Here is a 22,291-nt window from a genome sequence, read left to right as displayed (position 1 = left end):
TAAATTTTCTAGTAAGAGAAAAGCCATCAGTTGGTGGGCTGGAGACGAATGCAGATGACTTTTCTTGCCTTATTCGAATAAACAGTTTTTATAAAAAGCTGTGAATGACATCACAGAGTCCTAAGAACTTAATAGTATCAGAATGTCATTCATATATATTGAAAATATCTGGTCATCATGTCAAGGGAAAAAGATTAACATGAGTAAGTCCTTTTCATTGAGATTTGTCTTCAGTGAAGTGAGACTTTGCAACAAGAACTTCAGTTTCTCACAGAGAAGTTGCATGACACTACAAAATGGAGGGAACAGCCAGCACCTCTGGTTTTTATTTTTGGATGAACAGGAATGAACTTTGCAGATTGTCCATCACTGGTTCCTACTTGTTTGCTGTGGTGGGAAACAGCTGGGCTGAAGGCCAGTCTGGGGCATGCCAGTGTTCCTGGTGGATGCGAGCAGTTCAGCAGCCTGTGCTTGGCTTTAGTAAAAAGTTACCGAAAGTCTTTTTGCCAGATCTCCAGGCCATGGTTCACCATTACAAGTGTAGCAACTGGCTTTTACTATATGATGTAAACAAGAGTCTATTTGGAAAAGGAAACTTTAGGAAAACAAAACGTGAGGGGAGTAAGTATCCCATGCTCAGTGCAAAGGCTGAAGTACTGTGTTTGTGTTTACCATATTATCCTCTCTCCTGTAACCTGCTGTATTGTTCGTATTCCTCTCTGGATGCTGAGACAGTGTGGATAAAATCACTCCTAGTGTTTCTTTTCAGCAGTGGTGATGTTATCTGAGGTTAAGCTAGGGGGAGGCAGAGAAGGCCTCTATCTCTTCATCCCTTCTGACTTTTCTATGAAAGAACTGCATGTACAAATGATTTTGTGGATTAAGAACTTGATTTCTTCAAAGGATGCATTCAGCCTGCTAACAAGGTGGGAACGTCACTATTTTCATGTTGTAAAGACAAAAACATTCTGGACTGGCTGAATAAGTAAGTGGCCTTTGCAGCTTAGCATAAGCTGAGAAATCAAGCATAGCACCTGATGCAAAAAACCCTGATGGAACTCTTGATAAAAAGTCCTTACATGGTGGTGGTGCCATCCTTCCTGCATCACAGCTGTAGCAAGAGATCAGACATGCAGGCAAACTGTTAAGCCTGAGCAACTTTAGGGCCAAGTTTTGACAGTGTTCGGCATTGTGAAACCCATCAGCAGGGTCACAGATGACATAAAAGCAATGAAAATAACATTTGCTTTTAATTTAAAGGCCAAAACCTGCCCCAAAAGCAGCATACTTCCATCTTGCAACTGAGGCACCTGTGTGAGGTTAAATATCAAGCTGTTTTTCAGGAATTAAAGGTATGACTCAAAGCCTTCAGGTGCATGTAGGCACTGGTGCGGAGGGCTCATGTGCCTTTTGGTGTTATGCAGAGCTTTTTGGAGCAACTTACTGTTCAGATTAGGCCTTGTGTAAAGATTAGGTTCCTGTTTATTAGCTTGGTGTGCATCGGAGCCCTAAATGCACCTTCACAAGCAGAGTTAACTGGGTGTATCTCCACCTTACGCAGAAATGGGGGAAGTCTAAGATGTGTTTAATTGATACAACCTCATGCCTAGTTGCAGGTTTCATTTCTAACCGTTATGTCAGATTATTCTGTAGGATTGGCTCATATTTAAAACTGTTGCATATAGCAGTAGTCTTACTACTATAACATCAGACTATCTCCAAAACTGTGGAGGAATGTAACATGGGAGAGTCTGTGGTAATTTTTTTTTTTTTTATCTGTGTTACGCTTGTTTGTGGTCACTCTTGGGTTTCTTCAGCCCACTATGCTACAAAAAGCAACTTCAAGGTAAAATAAAAACTGTGTAAGACATGGCTACAAAAAAAGAACTGATTTTTGAATCTTACCTTGACTCCTGTTTTGCTGTGCTTGCTTGCTGTGACTCCACAAAGGCCTTAGAACATGCCCTTTCCAGCAGCCACCCTGTGCAGCAGGAGTCTGGACTTCATGGCACAACTGCTGTCCCCAAGGAGTTATGCTCCAGGGGAAAGTGCCTTGGACTAAGTCAGGAACTGTAAGGTGACTGCATTACTTTAGGATGCAGAACCAGAGGCCATGGAGATGGTGGAGTCTTGCAGAAGATGTGGTGCTGTCACTGGGGCCTCAATCTGTGCTAAGCAAATACAGCTTGCTGCTGAAGGAATTTGTGCAGTCATTCCCCAGTCTGGTTTAGTATGCTTGAATTGGATACACAGAATAATTTAGGTTGATTTGGACTACTAGAATTACTTATTTTCGATGGAAATTGATTCAGACTTAAAGATGTGAAAATTGGAGGCCTAATTGATGCTAGGTGAATACGGGAAAATTCTTGGTGCTTTCCTGAACCACCTGTATGCCCTGCCTCCATGCAGGAGGACAAAGCAGTTATGGTTTACCCTGTGGACTGTCATGCAAAAGCCCCCAAAGCAGAAAAGGGGCTGGTGGCTGTTAGTAGGAGTCTTAACTGTACAACCTCCATCCTTCATTTGAAGGATGCTTTGAAGTGCTTCATAATGAAGCACTTGAACAGTGAACATGTGAACCATGAACAGTGTGGTGGGACAAGAGTCATCATCTGCTGGAACTGGTCGGAAGGAAGCAGCTGAATTCAATTTCCTCTTCCACATCTCACCTGGATGCTAGAGGAGACATTAGTAGGGCCTGAACTGCACTGATGACCATCTGTCTAGACGGCTGTATATGAATACTCTGCTTTTGTCTTTGTGAACATGAGCAGAATTTTTCATCGGTTGTGCTAAGCTTTATTGATAATCAAATCATCAAGATCTGAAGTAGACTAAAAAGGAATAGGTTTCTTAATTTTATAAGACAGAAAGCAAGTGAAAACAATTGCAAATAGAAGACCCACAAAACATACTTGGATCATTTTATTTTCACTCAGTCTTACTTGGTTCTACTATTCAGATCTGAAGTGTGGCACAGTAGGAAGCTCAGAATGCAACTGAGTATTGCCTAACAGTAATGAGACTTAGCTACAGCGTCTTTTGTTAAATCTTGTTAATTGGGACAAGACAGCCTGGCTGCACATCATTGTGTTGAGATTTAGAAACAATCTGTGGTAGTTACAGTAAAGAGGAACAGCAAGACACTGATAGCTGCAATTTTTTTAATTGAAAAAAAACCACACGCGTGTTTGTTTAGACTCTATAGTAGAGGAAGGATTTGATGTAGCCTTTTGGGTTTCCAAGTAGTCATGCATTCCTGTAAATCAGCGTTTCTCAAACCTTGTGAAGGCATGGCCTCCCTTTTTGTATCATCTGTCTTTATTGGCAGCAGCTCAGTTTTCTCTGGGGGAGGGAAATCAGAAGGCTTTGTAATTACTGGCTAAAAGTGTTTATGGACAGTGAGCTGTGTCCAGCAATTAAAGGTATTTAGCTGTTCCCTTCCAAACACAAACACTTCCAGACAGTAATTACAGCCTGCTTTGTACTTTTCTGTCCTTGAGGAGGATTCCCCATGGCCCTTTTGCGACTCCTAAGGGTACTCTTGCTTAGAATTTGAGAAGCACTGCTGTAAACCAAACAGGAGCACGAGATAATACCTAATTTATGCAAAGCTGCTTTGCAAATAAGGTGCACCATATGCTTTGAAGACTTCCCATGCACTGGATACTTTCTTTTCTTACACTTGGCTTTTGTTAATTGGTGTAGCGTGGCTCGTTCACACAGTATTTCAGTATGGCTGCATGCAGTATATCAGTCTGAGATGCTGTGTTGCTATTCAGCATTAGCACCTGCATAACACGTCAAAAAAAAAAAGAGATTTGCTGTTGGAAAAAATAATCAGATTTAGCTCTAGTGTTACAGGACACTGTACTGTCCTTTTATGTATCCATTGCTTCTGTTCTTAGTTGCCTTTTGCTATATGTTATATACCAAATTTCAATTAGTTTGCATGCAATCAGCTCTTTAGTTATGGCAGGAAAGAGATGTCTTTTGTGTGCTTTTCACTGAGTTGTATTAACATTTCCTACTGTATTCATTTGTGATTCTAACCATTCCAGGGGAAGGAACATTAAACAGGTTGTATTCATTGTTCTAGGATTTACAAGAACCTGAGATGAAGTGGCACTGTGTGTTTTTTAGGATATCTTCCAACCCAAACCATGCCAAGGCCATTAGCTGAAGAACATCCGCCCTGTAATATTCTTGTGTAGAAATTAGAAAAATAAACATTTGAAGGTTGCTTATTACATTTGAAAGAACCTAAACCCATGTGCGGCTTCCTGACCTAACTCTGTCTGTATTTAATGCTAAGAAGCGCGTGGCCCTTGTGCTAGGAATGCTCCTCACTGCTCCTCAGACAGGCTCTGCTGAGAAGCGGTGTCTTCCAGGGCCATATCTTCTTGGCTGGCCCTTCTGCACTCCAGGTTCCGACTCATGAATAGTGCATGGGCTGGACCCGCCTCCCGCTGGGGTCTTGGTTCTGTAGCATCTGTTGCTTCACAGGTCTCAGCGGCTTGCTGGAAAGTAAGAAAGAAAAAGTCAACTAGTTTAGGAAACTTCTAAGTAACACTTCAGCTATTTTTTGAAGTGACAGGTGAAAAAAGTTTAAAAATTGACGTAGGGATGTCATTCTGTGAAACTCCATGGGATTCTTAAACATGCATTATTCACAAGGGAGTTCTGAAGAGGTACTTGTCACACTTTGTGTAACGCATAAATTTGGAAGGAAAAGCAGACCAGGAGCTGGAGGTTTAGTACCACAGATGTACATGTATAGAGAACTGTAAAAGAATTTGGATTGAAAAGGACTTCTGGAGGTCATCCAGTCCAAACTGCTGCTTCAAGCAGGGCTGACTTCTAAGTTGTTAAATCAGGTTGCTCTGGAGCTTGCTTTATACACCACATTTTAAATCCAACTTACAAAGAAACCTTTTCATCAAAACTGGAATGCAATTATCAGTCTGAAAACGTTAAGCGCAGTGCCGCCCCACTGTAAGGAGTCCATTAGGATAAAAGCATTCCAGAACTTTGCTGTGTGAACGTTGAAATGAAACGCTTGCTCTTTACCACTTTCAATCAAACGGGCACCTGGACTCCAAGCAGTCACTTTGGCCAGGATTCACCTCATCTAAACATCACCATGTGGTCTTGCTGTGTCATTTAGGCTACCAATGGTTGGCAGAGAGATACAAGTCTCTCAGGGGAGAATTTCCTCCTGATAACTCCAAGGATGAAGTGGATGAAGGCCTCTTCACTGAAAACAGAAGCCTCAACAACAACCTGCTGAGATATCATGCCCAAATTTATGTAGCTACCTAAAAGTTGGACAAGGTGAATTCTACCATTAGTACTCAGTATCACAGACTGGCTGAGCTCTTGCGATTTAAGCCATGAACTCCTGGGAGTTGGAATTGTGCCTTCTCATTGGATACATTCAGCTGTATGTGTAGTAATATTAATACTTCATACAGTAACAAAACAGCATTGGACCTATATGAGTAACATTCAGTTGACTCCTGTTGAAGTTCATGGTGAAACTCTAGGGAACTGTACCACACATGGTATTTTTGGGTTGAGAGCAAAATATACACAGGCCAAGGACCTCTTCTAACATGAGGTTTGGAGAACTCTTTGGAAACTAGGGAAGTTATACACAGTTCAGAAGGACAGTAACAGAAAAGTGCTTGGGACTTCTATCCACAATCTTTCACTGTCACCACATTGGTTTCCATTTTGATAGGCCAAATGCAAAATTTGTCTAATTATGTTGTTTAACTGCAGTCACCTTTTATTTCTAGTCCATCTTTACATGTTTCTCCTTTCTGGTGCTGAGGTCAATTTTCAAAATTCAGGACAGCAATGGATGGCAACCAAAGTTAAATAAATATACTTAAGTAAACAATAAAATAGTAACTCTACAATGTGAATTGAATTTTTCAGGAAAGCTAGGAATAAAACTGTGACTATATTGGGAAGAAGGCTGAAAGTTTTTTGAGTGTAGTGTTTTGCTGTTAGAAAATGTTTAATCACAGGGCATGCTGGTTTCCTTTAGTACAGGATTCCTTTGACTAACTTTCAGCAACAAGGTTTCGGGTCTTAGATTGAGTTTCATTCTGGTCAGAGAGAGGGACAACAAATGCACTATTCAGGGGAAACTGTTCCTTTTCCTACAGATAAAATAATTTTAAGTCCTGCATAGAACTTAAAGCAAGCAAAGAAGGAGCTATTTAGTCTGCTATGAAGGTACTCATCTCCTGGGCTGCAGAAAATGGAGACTTAAGTCCCTGTTTTGAAAGAAAAGGAAAAGCGACTTTGCCCCAGTTTGCATTTTCAGGTGTGTGCATAACAGCTCCCCCATCAGTTACTCACAAACACTCTCACAAACACACTAATACTAAACAACCTCATTGTGATGCAGCAAAATAAAAAAAAAAAAACAAACAAAATCCCAATACTGTTTTGGGAAAAAATTTCTGACCACTGAGAAGGAAATCACCCAGCGGTGGTGAGGACAGTTAAGAAGTAGACAGGCAAGCAGAATGGGCCTGACACTCTCAGTACTGCTGTTTTAGCTTCAGCCTTACCCGAGCTGCCTGGCTTGCTGCTCTGGCAGACGGCCCCATGGCGATGTTCATGCTGCTGGATGACTGCGTGTCACTCGTGTTGCCTCCGTCGGCAGCCGAGAGCCCAGAAATCACCAAAGCACTTGAAAAACTTCTCTTGCCGAATAACAGGCTGAGAGTTGAGCTGGTGGAGGAGGCCAGGCTGGACCTGAGCATTGCTGCAGCTCGGTCCTGCACAGTCAGCTGGCCAGCAACAGGAACAGCAGGGGACTGAGAAAACACAGATGTTGCCGAGTTGTGGAATGATAGCTGACTACTAGAAAGCCCTTGGGCAATTTCGTGGGCAGATGTAGATGTTTGGATGAAAGGCTGGCGGCTTTCTACAATTGGTCCAGAGTGACTTGAAGCAGGGGGCCTTTGGTTTAAAGCAGTGTGTGCCTGGACAGACTGACTCCTGGGTTTTCTCCTGCCTTCAAAAGAAAGATTAATATATTTAAGTAAGTGGCATTCTGATGAACTCCATGCTATGGACAGTGTCCCATGTGTACATATTACTGTTGGCATATTATCACTGGTTTTATTAGCATAAGAACTCCAAGAATAGCAAAATGAACTTAGTAGTAATGAACTACTAAGCCTAGGTTTCTTTCTGTGTTTTCCACTACAGGTGTTCTGAGTTTTGGTCAAAATAGCTCTAGAGGTAGTGCACTGAGTCAAAAGACAGGGAAATGAGAAGAGACCCCAAGCAAAGCACTCTAATCACAGGCTCACAGCTGTTCTGCTACGTACAGTTTAATCAGCCCAGTGAATGATTGAGCATAGTGTTGCTGTAACTCTGCTTCTCTTTGACATCCACACTAATGGAATGTTGAAGATCCACCTTAAATGGCTTGGTATAGTTTAATGCAACAATAAAACCAAAAACCTATAAGTTAAAACAATGGCACATTTAAAAGAATTATTCCTGCGTACTGGGAGAGAGAATTTGAAAATTCAGCCAAGTGGAAGAATACAGTGTTCTGAAGTGGAAGAATACAGCCAGAAAACAGTTTTTAAGACTAACAGTAAACTCCGATTTCCAAGAGAGACATTTACAGTACATCACAGACTTGAAAATATGTGAATGCTTTTAGGTAGGATATGCTGTTGGAGGTCTGAATGAGACTCACATAAAGCTCTTGTCCCTTTCTGAGAAGCATCTCAATGCAGCCACTACTGGATTAGAAACTAGATTAGATAAGAAACTAGAAACTAGAATTAGATAAGCTATTCTGACATGCCTAGACAAATCCTTCCTGTACAAACAGATCCCCATATTTAATATTTATATCAACACCTTCTGTCAGTCAAGCAAAAATTTTCTGTATTTCTTATGCATGTGCATTTAAATAGCCATAGTATGAAAAATAAATCAGAAGATACTGGCCAGTGAACCCATCAGAGGCCTGCTTGTACCCAGGCATTCTGCCATGAGTTGGTGTGTGCTACAGGCCTCAGCAGAGCTCACTGTTTCTGTAGACAGGCTCTAACCCAGGCTTACACAGCAAATACCCAATCACAAGAGTGCCTGCTTGGATTTTTTGCTCTCCAGGAAACTCCAAACATTAACATAAAGCTGGCATTTTGGTTTCCTAGCTATAGCTGTGGGGTGGGGAGTTGATGCCAGGAAATCTGTTGAGACCCATCAACACAGAAACAAGTTTTTTTGGCAGGCGTTTCCAGGCTGTTGGTATTTTTTTTTCTTTTTTTGCTTTGGTTTTCCCCAACACCCGAGCTCCTCTAAATACTGAAATTTTGCTGGCATAAAGGAATATAAATCTCACACTATCTTCTAAAAACATGACTGTTGAATTCATGCAGGTTCCAGCAATGCACAATTTCATGTCCAAGCCATTTACATTATATGACTGAAACATGCTGTTTTACATCCACAGACCTGCTTTTCAGAGGCTGGTATCATTATCCCCATTTTTCAAATGCTGAAGCAAAGAGAATTTAGGTAACTTGGCACAGAGTCAGATGAGCAGAGCTGGGCTACAACCTAACTGGAATTCACTGAAACCTAGTTGGTTTGGCAAGCACCGGACACTTTCACACCTCATTTACAATGTATCTTTAGCTCTACTTATACTCCAAACAATAAAAAAATAATTTTCCTAAGTAATAGGAGCCCCAAGATCTCTGCTGGAGAATGATGGGACAGACACACATGGCTCTTGGAAGCTCCCAGACAACGCTCTCAGGCACAGGTTGTGATTCTTGGGGTGGTCCTTGCAGAGCCAGGAGTTGGACTTTGATGGTCCCCTCCAGCTCAGAATATTCTGTGACTCCTTGGCCCCCGTGTACTTCTCTGCCAGTGTCCTCTGTCCTTCACGTGCTGTGATGGGCGCCAGGCCTGGCTGCCGTATCCATGGCTGTGCGTATGTCTGGCCTCCGCAGGGATTCAGGTCCTTCAAACCCTGGGGTTCTGCTTAAGTGCTTTGGTTTCTACATCTGATGGCTATTTCAATAGGTTACCTTTCTTAAATGAAAAGAAAGGACTGGGATTAAGAACAGAGGGGCTGTGGTGTGTTAGTTTGCGTTGTGGCTAATGTGGCCAAACATCTGTGATTTAAATTAGGAAGCTGACCCCTGTCCAAAAGTATTCTATATTCATCCCAAGTGCAGTGGTTGGAGCATTGGGCAGGAGACCACCCACATCTATGCCTAAAAAAACTCCATCCCTGAAAACACTTAGAAAAACAGAAGCTGTTCTATAAACTGCATCATGAAATAAGGACACGCTGGGGGAGAGCCCCACATGTTTCCAGTGCTCCTGATCTTGATTGCACTTTTATACAGAGCTTTCATTGCATTTTGCAGACTCAGTGGTACCAGGCTGAAAAACGCAATATGAAATATGAAAAAGTTAAATGCACTTGATGCACAGATTATGAATCCAGAAAGCATTGCTATGATTATCTAGTCTGGTGTCCTATATAGCATGGGCCATAGAACTTCCCAGAATTAATTCCTGTGTGGTTTTATTAATTGCTACTGTGATTTTTAAAAATGCATTCAGCATCTCCAGTCATGGAGAATCCACCTTAACTCTCAGTCTCTTGTTTCACTGTTTATTTACTTTCTGAATATTAAAAATGTGCTCTTGATTTCAAATCTGAAATTGTTGGATTTTGTTACATCCAAGTCTGCTCACACCAATGGTTTTTGGTCACTTTTCATTGCCCTGGTAAATACTTACAGACTATGATCAAGGCATCTCTTACAATACCAATTGCTTGAAAGTGCTTTATCTTTCAATACAGGATGTATTTCCCAGAGTTCTGATCCTGTTTTGGCTCTTCTTTGAAGTGCTTGCAAACTAAAAACGTCCTTCAATTAGGGCACTAGGACTTTATGTGGCAGGACAACAATGTTACAATTTTTAACAGGCATAGCGTAAGTTCTTTTCCAGTGCTGTGGTATTGCCTTAGCGTCCTGGTACTTCTTGAAGATTGACCAGAACTTGTTTTTTTAACCAGCCCTCTTAAAACCCTTCTTGAATGAGTCATTTGGCTTTGCTCAATTAAACATATAGCTTTGATAGCTGTTCTTTCATGTTTTTCAGTAGCTGTTAGGATGTTTCATGATCAGATCAGAGAAATAGATTATCTGTCTTTTTTCCCAATATAAACCAGACATTTCATTTCTACATATTGCATATTGGCAACTCTGCCTTTCTATAGTGATAGATCAAGACCACTGCTAGGATTTTGCTTCTAAACACTCTTTAAAAATAAACAGCCACAAGCCCACTTTTATCTTTTTGCCCCTAATGGCCAAAAAATTCTCCTTCATTCTTTACAGTATCTCAGGAGTGAATACAGATGCCATTTGCTACCATTTCCTTGCATTTGTGCATCTCTTCATTTTACCAAGAGCCAGGTTGCTTTTCTTATCTAAGTGTGACTTTCTTTCTTGATTATGGTTTTCTGGGCACCCAATCAATATATTCTTTTAAACAACTCACAATTAACTTACTTTATTGCATGGTATGCTCAGGATCATTATATCACAATTAAGTTCGCTACTCTGATTACTGTTGTGTCAAGTTATGAATATGCACATGAGGATTCCTCTAACACTAGACACAATTAAAAGCTGCAGTTATTTTATTCTTACAATGTGATTTATATTCAGGGCAGGATTTATCCCAGTCCTGCCCATTATCTTTAATGATAGGTCAAAATGATCTAAGAGGAAACAAACAAGTGTCAAACCCCTCAAGTTCTCTGCTTTAATTTATACAGTAATACCACAGACTTGTTGAAATGTAGAGTTAGTTTGCTTTACATTACAAGTCCTGATTCCACAGTGATAGATCTCACAGTGACCCACTGGCAAACTTAGAATGTTGGTTTGAGTTGGAAGGGACCCTAGAGCTTGTCTGGTTTCAGCCTCCCTGGTTTGGACACAGACACCTATTACTAGATTAGGTTGCTCAAAGCCCCATCCAACCCAGCCTTGAATACTTGCAGGAATGGGACATCTACAGCTTCTCTGGGCAACATGTCCCAGTGCCTCACTACCCTCACAGTACAGATTATTTCCTAATATCCAGTTAAACCCCTAGACCCTCTTTTGGTTTGAAGCCATTCCCCCTTGTTCACTCCATGTTCTTGTAAAAAGTCACTTTCCATCTTGTGAACTCCCTTCACGTACTGGAAAGTTGCAATCAGCAAACCAAAGCCTTCTCTTCTCCAGGCTGAACAAACCCAATTCTCTTTGCCTTTCCTCATATGTAATCTATATATGTATATATAAATCTATATATGTAATATAGTATCCCTTCTCTGGACCTGCTCCAATGAGTTGGTGTCCTTCCTGTGCTGGTACCCCTGATCTGGATGCAGTGTTCCAGCTGGGGTCTCACCAGAGCAGAAGGACAGAATCCCCTCCCTGGCCCTCCTGCCCACACTGCTTTGGATGCAGCCCAGGACATGTTTGGTTTCTGGGCTGGGAGTGCCCGTGGCTGGGTCATGTCCAGCCTCATCCACCTGCACCCCCAGGTCCTTCTCCTCAGGGCTGCTCTCCATCTGTTCATCCCCAGCCTGTGTTGATACTGGAGATTCCCTGACGCAGGTGCAGCACCTTGCACTTGTTAAACTGCATGAAATTCCCATGGGCCCACTTCATGAGCTTGTGCAGCTCCTTCTGGATGGCATTCCATCCTTCAGGTGTGTCAACTGCGCCACTCAGCCTAGTGTCATCTGTGCTGAGGGTGCACTTGATCCCTTTGTCTGTCATTAATGAAGGTATTAAATAACAGTGGTCCCAGTATGGATCCTCAAGGGACACCATCAGGACTCTGAGCCATTGACTGCTACCCTGTGGATGTGACTGTCCAAACAGTTGCTTATCCTTATCCTTATTACTTATCATACATTTCCAACGTAAAGGCCACTAGTTCTACCTTGTGAATATGTCTGAAGCACTTTAGAATCCATAATTTGAGAAGGGCTCAGCTGTTGACAGAATGATTGGCAATGTTTAATTTTCTCTTGCTAACTGCTATATAGACATAAGAAGCTATTTTCCATTTGTTTGTTCTCCACATGCACTGATGAGCAGCCAAACCAATTCCTCAAATAAATTGTCATGGTCCTTCCAAGATAATTAAGATTTTTGCATGCTTTCATTCTGCTGTTCCCAGTCAACAATAAGCAGAGGTTCACTGTGGTCCAGGCTCCCTGCATCATATGTGTACACCCCCTCCCATCTGCATTTCTAATTCTGGCATTCTTAGTGGCACCTGCTAGGCCAAAAATTACCCATCATGGACTTGGACAGTGGAACCTTTGGTGAATCCCTTTTGTGTTACACCCTCCCAGTAAACACCTGAAACAATATCAGAAAGCCATCCCCTACATGTTCTTGGTCATCAGGAGAGACAAACTGCACTCTCTTTCTAAAATTAGTTTGGGGACCCCCCCAAAAGCATCTGCCCATGTGATCTCCCAGGAGAAGACTGCAGAGAAAGGCAAGTAAATCATGCAAATACCTGCCCGCTGGTGAACCTCTTGAGATGAAGTTTGCAGCTGAGGGGTTCCGTCCCTGGTAGGCTGTGAGCTACTGCTCTGGCTTGAATTCCCTGTGGAATTGTTGCTGGATGAAGACCCCCCTCCACTATCCACCTCTTCAACATTGCCTCTCTCGTGGTGAGCTGCTGCGTGGCAGTCCTTTCGCATTCTGTTTGCAGGAACACATAGGGTCAGCCACTTGTCGCACATGAAAATTTGTGTCACCAGTGTTAGGGGCCCTCAAAGAATGTTGTCTCTCACACCACTGCAGGTCTTCTGACATTTTATGAGATGGCAAAGATGATGGTGTGATAAGCTTACTTGGAGCAAAACTGTATATGACACAAGCCAATTGTATATGACCCTTGTCTGTGTTTAGTGGCTTTGGAACCCTGAAATACCTTAGGGCTCTTTATCTAATGTTACAGTGGTCTCCCAGGATTAACTTCTGTGCGAGGTAACCAAGTAGCAGTGAAGAGAAATGGGCTGGAGAGAGCTCAGAGGGATGGGCTGCATGGTGGGAAACCAGCCTGTTAATCCCTTAGATATAATACTGGCATTTTAACACAAGTCTTGGTATGCGAGCTGGCTCCCATCGTGTCTCCATGGTGCCCTGCCTCTCCTCAGCTACAGTGGCAACAGGGCAGGGAATGAGGCAAGGGAGCTATTGCTGTGTGAAAAGTGCAAGGAGGAATGGGAGCTGCAGTGTCAGGTATCGATCATGCGTAGCTAGGGGAAGTCAGGCAGTTTTGGTGAATAGCAAGTACATTTTTAAGTGTGTTTTGGTCAAGAACAGTAACTTGGGGATGAATATCTAACTACCAAAGCTTCAGAGCATAAGTCACCAAAATCCACCAGCACATTTACTCATGTTCAGAGTTACAGAGTGACAGAAAAGATACCCTTATTTAGATGCATGAACAGTAAAATTCCATGGAATAAGGGAAGTATCTGTAGTGCTGCGTTATTTGAATGACTCTTCTTGAACATGTAGAAAGCTTTGTCATGAATGAGGCAATGGATTTCCTTTCTGTTCTATTTGCTGCACTATTTTGTTATATTCTGCGTTACTTTCAATTAATTTTTCTACCCATAGATAACAATAATTACTCTCTTTAAACAGAAAATACAGTGAAACTGAGACAGCAGGGACTCTTATCAGCATAGCCAAAATTCAACACCTACCTTAACCACTTGGATTTGAACCACTTTTTAATGTTGTCCAAACTGACAGGTCCCCCCCAAATGTTCCTCAGTTGGCTGTGTGTCCCAAGGTACGAGGTGGTTAAGGGGGAAACATACATTGGATATCCCAGTGGCTGATCACATGAAGAATTAATTAAGTTCCGCAACACCTGTTTATTGTTCTGGATGCTTCCTCTCTCTGGGTTACGATTGCGCAAGAAAATCAGTTCCTGCTGCTGGCCAGCCCAAAGCCCTCTGACACACTCCTTGTTGACCTGCAGGTGGGTTAAAAACATGCAGATAGTGCAAAAACATTTTCTACTCAGGATGCAGAAGTATAGGATCTAAGTAGAACGGCAGTGGCTGAGTGTGCAAACACATCATGTCTTAGCACCAACAGCTTTTCGTGAACTTTTGCAGTTACTCCCTGCTAAAGCCTGGAATGATATTTCAGAGACACAAATGTGGGTGGCAAAATGGAAATCAACTGAAGTGAGCTCTTTTGGCCTCCAGTCCCTACTTAAAAACTACAATTAACTTCTCCTTTCAGTCACATTGCTCAGAAACAGTACTAGTTACCACAGCCCTAAATTACTGCAATATTAGAAAGATGGCATGTTTACCTTGATCACCTTGAAGCTCAGATAGCTTTTGTGGAGCATGATAACTTTATATTCATCTGCTCCTTCATCTACCACATGTCTCAGAGTCAGCAGCTCCTCCCGGTTGGACAGGACTGCGCTGCGCCAGGCTGGGTCCCCTTCATGGCAAATCACAACCTTTTCTTCAAAGGATTGGATCGCTTCGTACAAAACTGCTGGGTCCTCGTACTCATCTGGGCATGTGAACTGGTCCTGGTATTGAAGAGGTCAGGTACATTTGTGAAAACACAAAAAAATACTGACAGGAAACAAAATACTGGCTTCCAAACAGTTTCCAGCTGGCCCCCTCCAAGTGACTTGACACTTGATAAAGAGTGTCTTTTGGGAGGTTCATTTAACAGTAATATAGAAAGGTACAATTTCAGTTTTATTGTAACCTGTTCTGATCTCATGACTACACTGGACAAACACACTTGCAGAATACCACCTTATCCTTTTCTTTTTGTTTTTAAATGAAGTGTGAAACTATGGAAGGCTGAGCTTTTGGGTAAATTGGAGAGAGATACCACCTAGGGCAGTGCACAGTTCTTGTGGAAATTCTTATTCACAAAACCCCACCAACAACAGCACATACTGGGAATCCATCAGAAAATACTACCACTATCAAATCACAATACTGAAACTTCATCCAGCAGCACCATGGCCAGCGAAAACATTGTAAAATTGTTGTGCCAAAGAATCAGATATGAATTCACAGCAGTTCAGTAACATCCAGAACAATTATAAATATCATTCATGATAAAAGTATATGATACTAAATAATAATGTGCCAGAGCAAGAACGAAATCAATTCCAAGATATACAGGGCCTGACCTGAAATTAGCAGTGAAATCAGTATAATCAATGTATTCCCTTTCAATCTAGAAACCACCTTTATAGTATCCACACAAGTAAAATATGTAAAGATTTTCTGCTTTTTTTGATGAAAAATGCAGGGTCAGGCTCTGTGGTTTCATATGGGCAGCTGGGGGTTCAGAAAAGAAAATCAAGTGAATGCAAAATAAATAAATGCCAAACTCTTCCATCTTAGTGAAGGATGTTTCTTAGAATAAGGTAGCAAGTACTCCATTTCCCTCTTTTTTTTTTTTTTCCCCTCCTTTGGACAGTTGCTAAGGTACCCTGTGCTTTCCTAAGAAACCAGACACAATAGTAAATGCTAAAAATAAATACATAAATAAATACCCTACCTGGTGTAGCTTTAGAGACATTCGGATTGCTGGGGCAACAACCTTATGCAACAGATCCATGTCTGCAAAGACCCACTCATCTTTTGCTGCTATCCGGAAGTCTCCTTTAAATAGTGCATGGAGCCCATAAAGAAAAGAGTCCAAGCTGTAAGACAAAGGCAGCAGTCACCCCCAGAAGTCATTCCTGTCTCTCCAAGCCAGATCTGTCAGTCACCACCTCGTGCTGAGCTGTGCAGCGGCTGGTGACCCTCTGGCCCAGGGGGAGTGCCTGCAGTGGGTGTAAAGCAGAGGTCACATCTTGTTTCTCTAACAAAAAAACATTCCTTGGGAGAGGCAGTTTTCCTTCTGCATGCTCTGTACATGACTGGTCACGAGATGCACCCAGAATAAAGGATGTCCTCGGGATGGGTGACTGGGTCACAGGGTGCCTCAGGGTGTTGCTTCTCTGCAGCTGTGCCAGAGAGACCAGGTCAGAGTGCCAGCTGCACTCCCCACTCCCCGTGCAGCCAGCAGAAGTTGCTTCCTTATCTGAAAGTTTATTGATCAGTCCTGTTAGCACTTCTCCTTTTAAGTGAAAAATAATTAAAAAAAAAAACCTTTCAGGAAATCTAAGACCTTTCTCACGACATTCAAACCTAAATGTGAGCGTTAAAGCAGATGCACTGAGAATACTGAATTTCAGAACTGTTCAGCAAACCAGGTGAGAGCAGGAAGCAACCAACAGGTGCTTCCTACTGAAACAATGAGCCCCAAAGCAAATACACACGGGGTTTCTTTTTTCTAACGTAAGAAACTACATGTAGGCTGTTCTGCCTGGCCTTGCATGATGGTTTACCTGGACCTGCAATATAAGCACAAGGTAAAAGCTACAAAATCAGGTAGTTGTTAAAAGATGGTTGTGTGAGGACTTTGTGAATGGAAACAACCAGCCTTCAGCTCCGATCTGCACCCTGAATTACAAGATTCCCATGCTACTGTCACTTGTATAATGCTTGTAGGTGACTGCTGTGCCAATGTTGCTCTGAAGAAGTGATCTCAAAATTGAGGAAAACAGACCCATCTATTAAAAACAGGCATAACTTGCAAACCCACAGGACATGGTTTCATCTACCTGTTAAGATTTTACTCACTCTTAAAATAGTTGATCTTTTAGATTGTAAAGACTCTGGGGAGAAACTGTATTAAGATGTTAGCAGTTTTTATTACTGCCCAGTCTTTCTCTAGAGAATACGTAATATTTTCACATAATTGAGCTTCCTTAATTATTTTATAAAAAAGAAAAATATCTTTTCAATATATTCTCTTCTCTGAGAGAGGAAGGAGAGACTGGGAAATCCCTGGCCAACTTCAGCTCAAAGGCATTCTAATTTTGCTCTCGGTGAGTAGTCTGTCTTAGAAATTTAAGTGGAAATACATATGTTGTTACCAGAGAAACAGCTGGATACTGATTTTCTCCATGAAAGTATCATGTAATACAAATCAACTAACCTGTGGGACCAAAACTAGCCAGAAAGGCAGGGCTGTTCTCACTACTGGGAACATAAGGAGTACAGAGAAACTTTTATGAGTTCTTAACTGATTTGCATTTATTAGTACTACGGTACATATTAAAACATGCCTATGACAGGCACACTCAGATCTTCAAAACATTCAAGCACTGATTTCAGTGGGAGTTATTATATGTCCTTAAGGAGTGGGTCCTGGTCCCCACTGACTTTCAATCCATCATCTCCACAGTTCAGAAAATGATAATATATTCAAACCCTGCTTAATAGCTAGGAAAGCCCTAAAATAATCCAGCTGGGAGGGTGGGGGGAGAACAGTGAGTGCACCCAGCATGGTAAAATATGTGACTATTGCCTGCTTTGAAAAGGCTACACATCACAAAGGCAAGTGAAGGAAGGCTCCTTTCACTTGCCCACCCACCAGACAACATTAGTACACACAGCTGAATCCTTCCCTGGGGAAAAAAACCCTTCCGTACCTAAATATTTTTCCCGGGATGAAATTTTAAAAGCTACCTTGAACTCTGCATCTAATGATGATCTGTAGTATAGTTTCTCCCCACATAACACCCCCTGTATTTGCTCTGAAAAGTTGGCTGGGACAAAGGGAGAAGTAGGCAGGAAAGAGAACTGGATTTTACATCTTAGCAGGCTCTCAGAGCCAAATCTGAACACCAGAGCAGACAGAGAGTTTGCATTCACATCAAAGTGTTTTATGGGCATCAGCACCAGCTAAACAGGCTGCTGTGAACAGTAGGATGTGCAGAAGGCACAGCCATGCAAACCGCAGCCGAGCATCAGCAGAGGGAGTGGGGAGGAAGCACCTACAGCTCTCCCTGGGGTTAGGGGAGGCTCATCCATTTGTCATCCCTCTGCATAATAAGTTCTCTAACTTGGGATTTTTAAGAACAAACATGACTGCTACAAGGAGCAAATCAGTGGTGGCAGTAGTTGTGAGAGGCTGAGAGTCAATTATTTTATGTATAGCATTTTCCACCAGAGTGGTCTGGAGGAGATTGTAGTCACAAAACCATGGGCATCTTTTATTCTCCTGACAACTGTAATGAGGCTTTTGGGTACATTCTGCCTATAATGTGACACTATCTCAAGCCATTACTTCTGCAACATGCAGCCTCCTTAATCCATATAAGGTACAGCTCTCGTTATTCTTCCCATTGTTATGCTCTCTCCTGAAGACACTAATGAGATTATTACGAAGCTGTAAAAGTCAAACCACTTTGATCTCAGGCCTGACTCAGCCACTTTGATCTCAGGCCTCACTCAAGGTTGTTGCTGCTTTCTTGGCCCACTTTTAACATACCTCAATTAGTAATCTGCTGTAGTTACAGGCTGGTTCAAAATATTTAAAAAAACAAGTTAAGGTAAAATTACATGTCAAAGAAACAACATTAATCTGTAAGAGACATAACTACTGTATCTGGCAACATTTCAAACCCTCTGAGCTAGCAACCTGAAGAACTGCTCTCAAAACTGCAAGCTACTTTAGAACAAGACTGGTAGGTCCATGGGAACCATCAGCCTCTTGAAGGTGCAGAAAAGAGGGGATTAAGTAGTGCCACAAACACCAGAGGGAGGGCAACAGTGCCAAAGCAAATACTCCCTCCTACTGCACTCCTTATGCTGCTCCGAGAGCTGAAACTAAAAGCATTTAGTGCCAGCCTGAAAACAGTGTGGATGCAGAATAATGAGCTGGTGAATCTCTCTTTGTGTATTTTGCGTTTGCAGACCTTCTCCAATGTTAACTGTAGGTTTATTTAAAGAATAAAGGAACAGGCATGTCTGTGAGCTAGTAATGACCTGAATGTCATAGTTCACCTGAAGTATTTTCAGTGGTAGCCCTTCTAATTGGATATTTTAGATGACAGTGGTTGTGAGCAGAGTCAAACTTTTCTGCCCTGCTCAGCTCTGGCAGACATCAAGCTGCACTGTTCGCCTGAACTCCCACCAGCAGGAGCCCTGTGGTGCCATGGCCCGTGCCCTCTATGACTTCCCCTTCCCTCAGATGCTGGGCAGTGCAGTGGGGTCACCAGGTGGGAAGGGACAAGTGGGGCCAGCTTCTTCCCTGGGTTTCAGAGTGAGCAGCAGATCCTCCAGGCAGAGGCATTCCTTGAAACAACCCTTTGTTCAAACTGAGCTTGAGGAACCTGAGCAGCCAATCTTGGTAGTGTTGGAAGTATCTGATGAGAGATGCTTTATCAAGAGATTTTTGTATTTTTCTAATTTTGAATTTTTTTACTAAATATTTCTTTACTAGTAGCTTTAGTGGCTGAATAGAATTATTCTGTAATTTTTTCCAACAAATACACAACTAAACATATCACTCACATTTGAATAAATGAATGTCATGTCATTCTTCAAATTACATTTTGTGCAGGATGCCTCCTAATGACAGTTTAAAAGAGCGAGTGATTTGCATTGCAATGTTCTGCCTCCTTAATGAATTCATTTATTGTGTAATCTAGTATTAATGTTAGGTTTCTACTGACATTTACATGAACAAGGTACAATGAATAATTATTTACATACATTATATAAGAGCATTTAAAATCTTGGTTTACACAGTGACATTCGCTGATTAATAGATTAGACAAAATCATGTGTAAATGAGTGCAAATTGATAGTTTGCATACACAATGTAAACTTGACTCTCAACTCTGCAGTGCACAGCCCACGGTAGCATTACCTTTGCTCCACTGTGCAGCAGCTGGATGACTGTCACTCCTCCCAAGACACAGCAAGGACTAGACTCAATCCAGAGAAAGTTTCCCACTACCTGCACAGTCATCTCTGAGAACGAAACATGAACTTCAGAGCACGGCAGATTTTTGGCTGGTTTGCTTCCACTGAACATCGGAAATGCTTCATACACAGAAGACTTCAGTACCTACCTGGCCCTTACATCTCATACTCATCCCGAAAGCTCTAGCAGTGTTGTAGACAAGATGCTCCCCAGAAAGAATTAATAGAAAGTCCTGAGATGATGTTCAAGGTAAATTCTCAGTGCTTACCAGAGTAATCTAAATCTGTACTTTTGTAATCCAACATTTGAGCATGACAAAACATGTTAGGAGCCCTGACCTCTGACAAAATGACCCACACCCCAACAGCCAGAGTCATGGAATAGCCTGGGTTGGAAGGGACCTTAAAAATCATCTAGTTCCAACCTCCTACATGTGGTACATCCCCCTCTCATGCACACATCTGGCTGTGGGACTGTCTGCTCTGACCATTCCTGAGGAAATTAAAGCCCTCTTCAGCATTAGTAGGCTCCAAAAGGTCCCCAGAATATCATGGCACCTTTTCAAAGAAAAGGACTGTGAAGCATCATTCAAGGAAATGTTCCTCTGACTTCTGAGCACCTTAAGTACCTCTCCTCCATCTGACTGAATGCAGACCTGCAGCAGTCTGAGAGCTGGGGGCAAGGACCAGCAGAAACACTCAAGATCGCCATCGGTGAGAGCTGCTGTGCTCTGCCAGAGACAGATAGAGGAGTGCCTGGAGACAGTTCTTGTGAGCATCTCCTTCTGGCCTCATCAGCATTGCACACATTGGACAGTCTCCTTCCCCTGGCATGCTGTATAATTGTATTCCCACTGGAGTCTCATTGACTGACTGCTCACTTGTGTTTAAACAAGTTGGGCAGATCTGTTGGAAGCAATAAACACTGTAAGTAGGGTGAGACCTGCCCTTAATGCTCAAGTGAAAGTATTTGGGGGATTTCTGTTGATAAATGTCTTGATGTCAGGAGGGTAGGGTATCCACCTTGCTCCTCAGTTAGTAATTTCTACTAAATTGGTTTTGTCAGTTAAGATATATACATTCTGAAAGACAAGAAGAAATGTAATTTACCAAGATAAATTCATGTTTTGTAGCTGCAGCAGGTTATAACTTCAACTGTGCTACTCAGATTCCTTTTCTATTTCTCCAGGTCCTTCTGACAGTGGAAATGCATTAAAAGTAATTTAACCAGGTGGGGAAGTGACACAGTTTTTCCACAGTGAAACTTTTCCAGGGAAAGCTTTTGTGAAGTAGCATTGGAAAAGATACCGAGAGAAGCTTCCACTTGGTGCCTTTTATGTCACAAAATACATTTTTAAAATACAATGATTTGATACTGCCCTAGAACACTTGCTTAATAAAATGAAAACCAGGACTTAATTGAAGATTATATAGAACAGATTAAAAAAAAAGTGACAGAGCTGTGCACCTCAGATGACTACCCCAGTTTTTGCCTTTCTGCAGACCTTCCCTCCCCAAGAAAAGTATTTTTAAATATGGAGAGTCCACTTATCTAAAAAGAGGAAGTAATTCGGTTCATTGGTATTTGTCAGATTTTCAAAAGACATGGTTTAGCTGACTCCTGAAATTATTATTAAGATCTTTATAGCACACTATACAAATAATTATCCTCAGCATTCATACTTTCCATGTTAAGTTTTGGAAAGTCTCTGATAATATTATCCCTTTGCACTAGCTACTAACCATGTAAGCCAATACAAATAGGGGACATTGTTACTGTATCTGTATCAGAGCCAAAGCATTGTAATGAAGATTTTTAGATCCAGTGGAAAGTGCATGCAATGTGATGACAGTTTTAGGAAGCTTTTGTGTTATTTTTAGATGAATTCCTAATATCGCTGTGACCCATCTATTGCAGGCCCAGATCAAAATTCACTTTAATCTTTTCTCAAACAAATATCATAAATACATATAAACTTTCATATCATGCCCCTGAACTCTAAAATTTGGATCATAAAAAAAATAGCACAATTTAAAAATACCAATGACTTACCTAACATCACACTAATTTGAGTGAATAGAAATGGAGAAGAAATGCAGCAGAGAAGAAAACTACTACAGGAAGGGAATGTGCAAAGAGCAGTAGAAAAGAGATGACAAAAGTCACTTTAGAAAGCGGAAATCAGCAGCACAACAAGAAATAAGCCATGTGAGCCATAAACATTTTGCATGAAGACATAAAACAAAATGTTATAAATGGCTCAACAGATAACAAAGCTAGGATGAATATTTAAAAGGACTGTTTTATAACAAAATGCATTCAAAATCACACATGCTGTCCTTGTTTGCTTGTTAGTAAGACAA

At 41.7% G+C, this 22,291-nt stretch overlaps 2 protein-coding genes across 3 annotated transcripts in view; one reads left to right on the top strand and one right to left on the bottom strand.

The window, feature by feature from the left end:
• Positions 1-22,291, top strand: part of NTPCR (nucleoside-triphosphatase, cancer-related) — a 44,610-nt gene that overhangs the window by 14,681 nt on the left and 7,638 nt on the right. Inside the window, exon 5 of one of the 2 annotated variants that reach the window (XM_058834373.1) lies at positions 19,849-20,007. The exons of the other annotated variant lie outside the window; for it this stretch is intronic. Coding sequence (XP_058690356.1) covers positions 19,849-19,992 — 144 coding nt within the window. The 3' untranslated portion in view covers positions 19,993-20,007. Of the gene's footprint in view, positions 1-19,848; positions 20,008-22,291 lie in introns of those variants that run through there. 2 annotated transcript variants of the gene reach the window in all.
• The window catches only part of PCNX2 (pecanex 2), a 150,004-nt gene continuing 129,869 nt past the window's right edge, over positions 2,157-22,291 (bottom strand). Inside the window, exons 29-34 of the mRNA XM_058834378.1 lie at positions 15,663-15,807; positions 14,437-14,667; positions 13,814-14,088; positions 12,610-12,797; positions 6,591-7,039; positions 2,157-4,523 (exon numbers count right to left, since the gene is read on the bottom strand). Coding sequence (XP_058690361.1) covers positions 4,350-4,523; positions 6,591-7,039; positions 12,610-12,797; positions 13,814-14,088; positions 14,437-14,667; positions 15,663-15,807 — 1,462 coding nt within the window. The 3' untranslated portion in view covers positions 2,157-4,349. The remainder of the gene's footprint in view (positions 4,524-6,590; positions 7,040-12,609; positions 12,798-13,813; positions 14,089-14,436; positions 14,668-15,662; positions 15,808-22,291) is intronic.

Source organism: Poecile atricapillus, chromosome 3, assembly GCF_030490865.1.
Source record: "Poecile atricapillus isolate bPoeAtr1 chromosome 3, bPoeAtr1.hap1, whole genome shotgun sequence".
Taxonomy (NCBI): domain Eukaryota; kingdom Metazoa; phylum Chordata; class Aves; order Passeriformes; family Paridae; genus Poecile; species Poecile atricapillus.
This window is presented reverse-complemented; position numbering and strand designations above follow the sequence as displayed.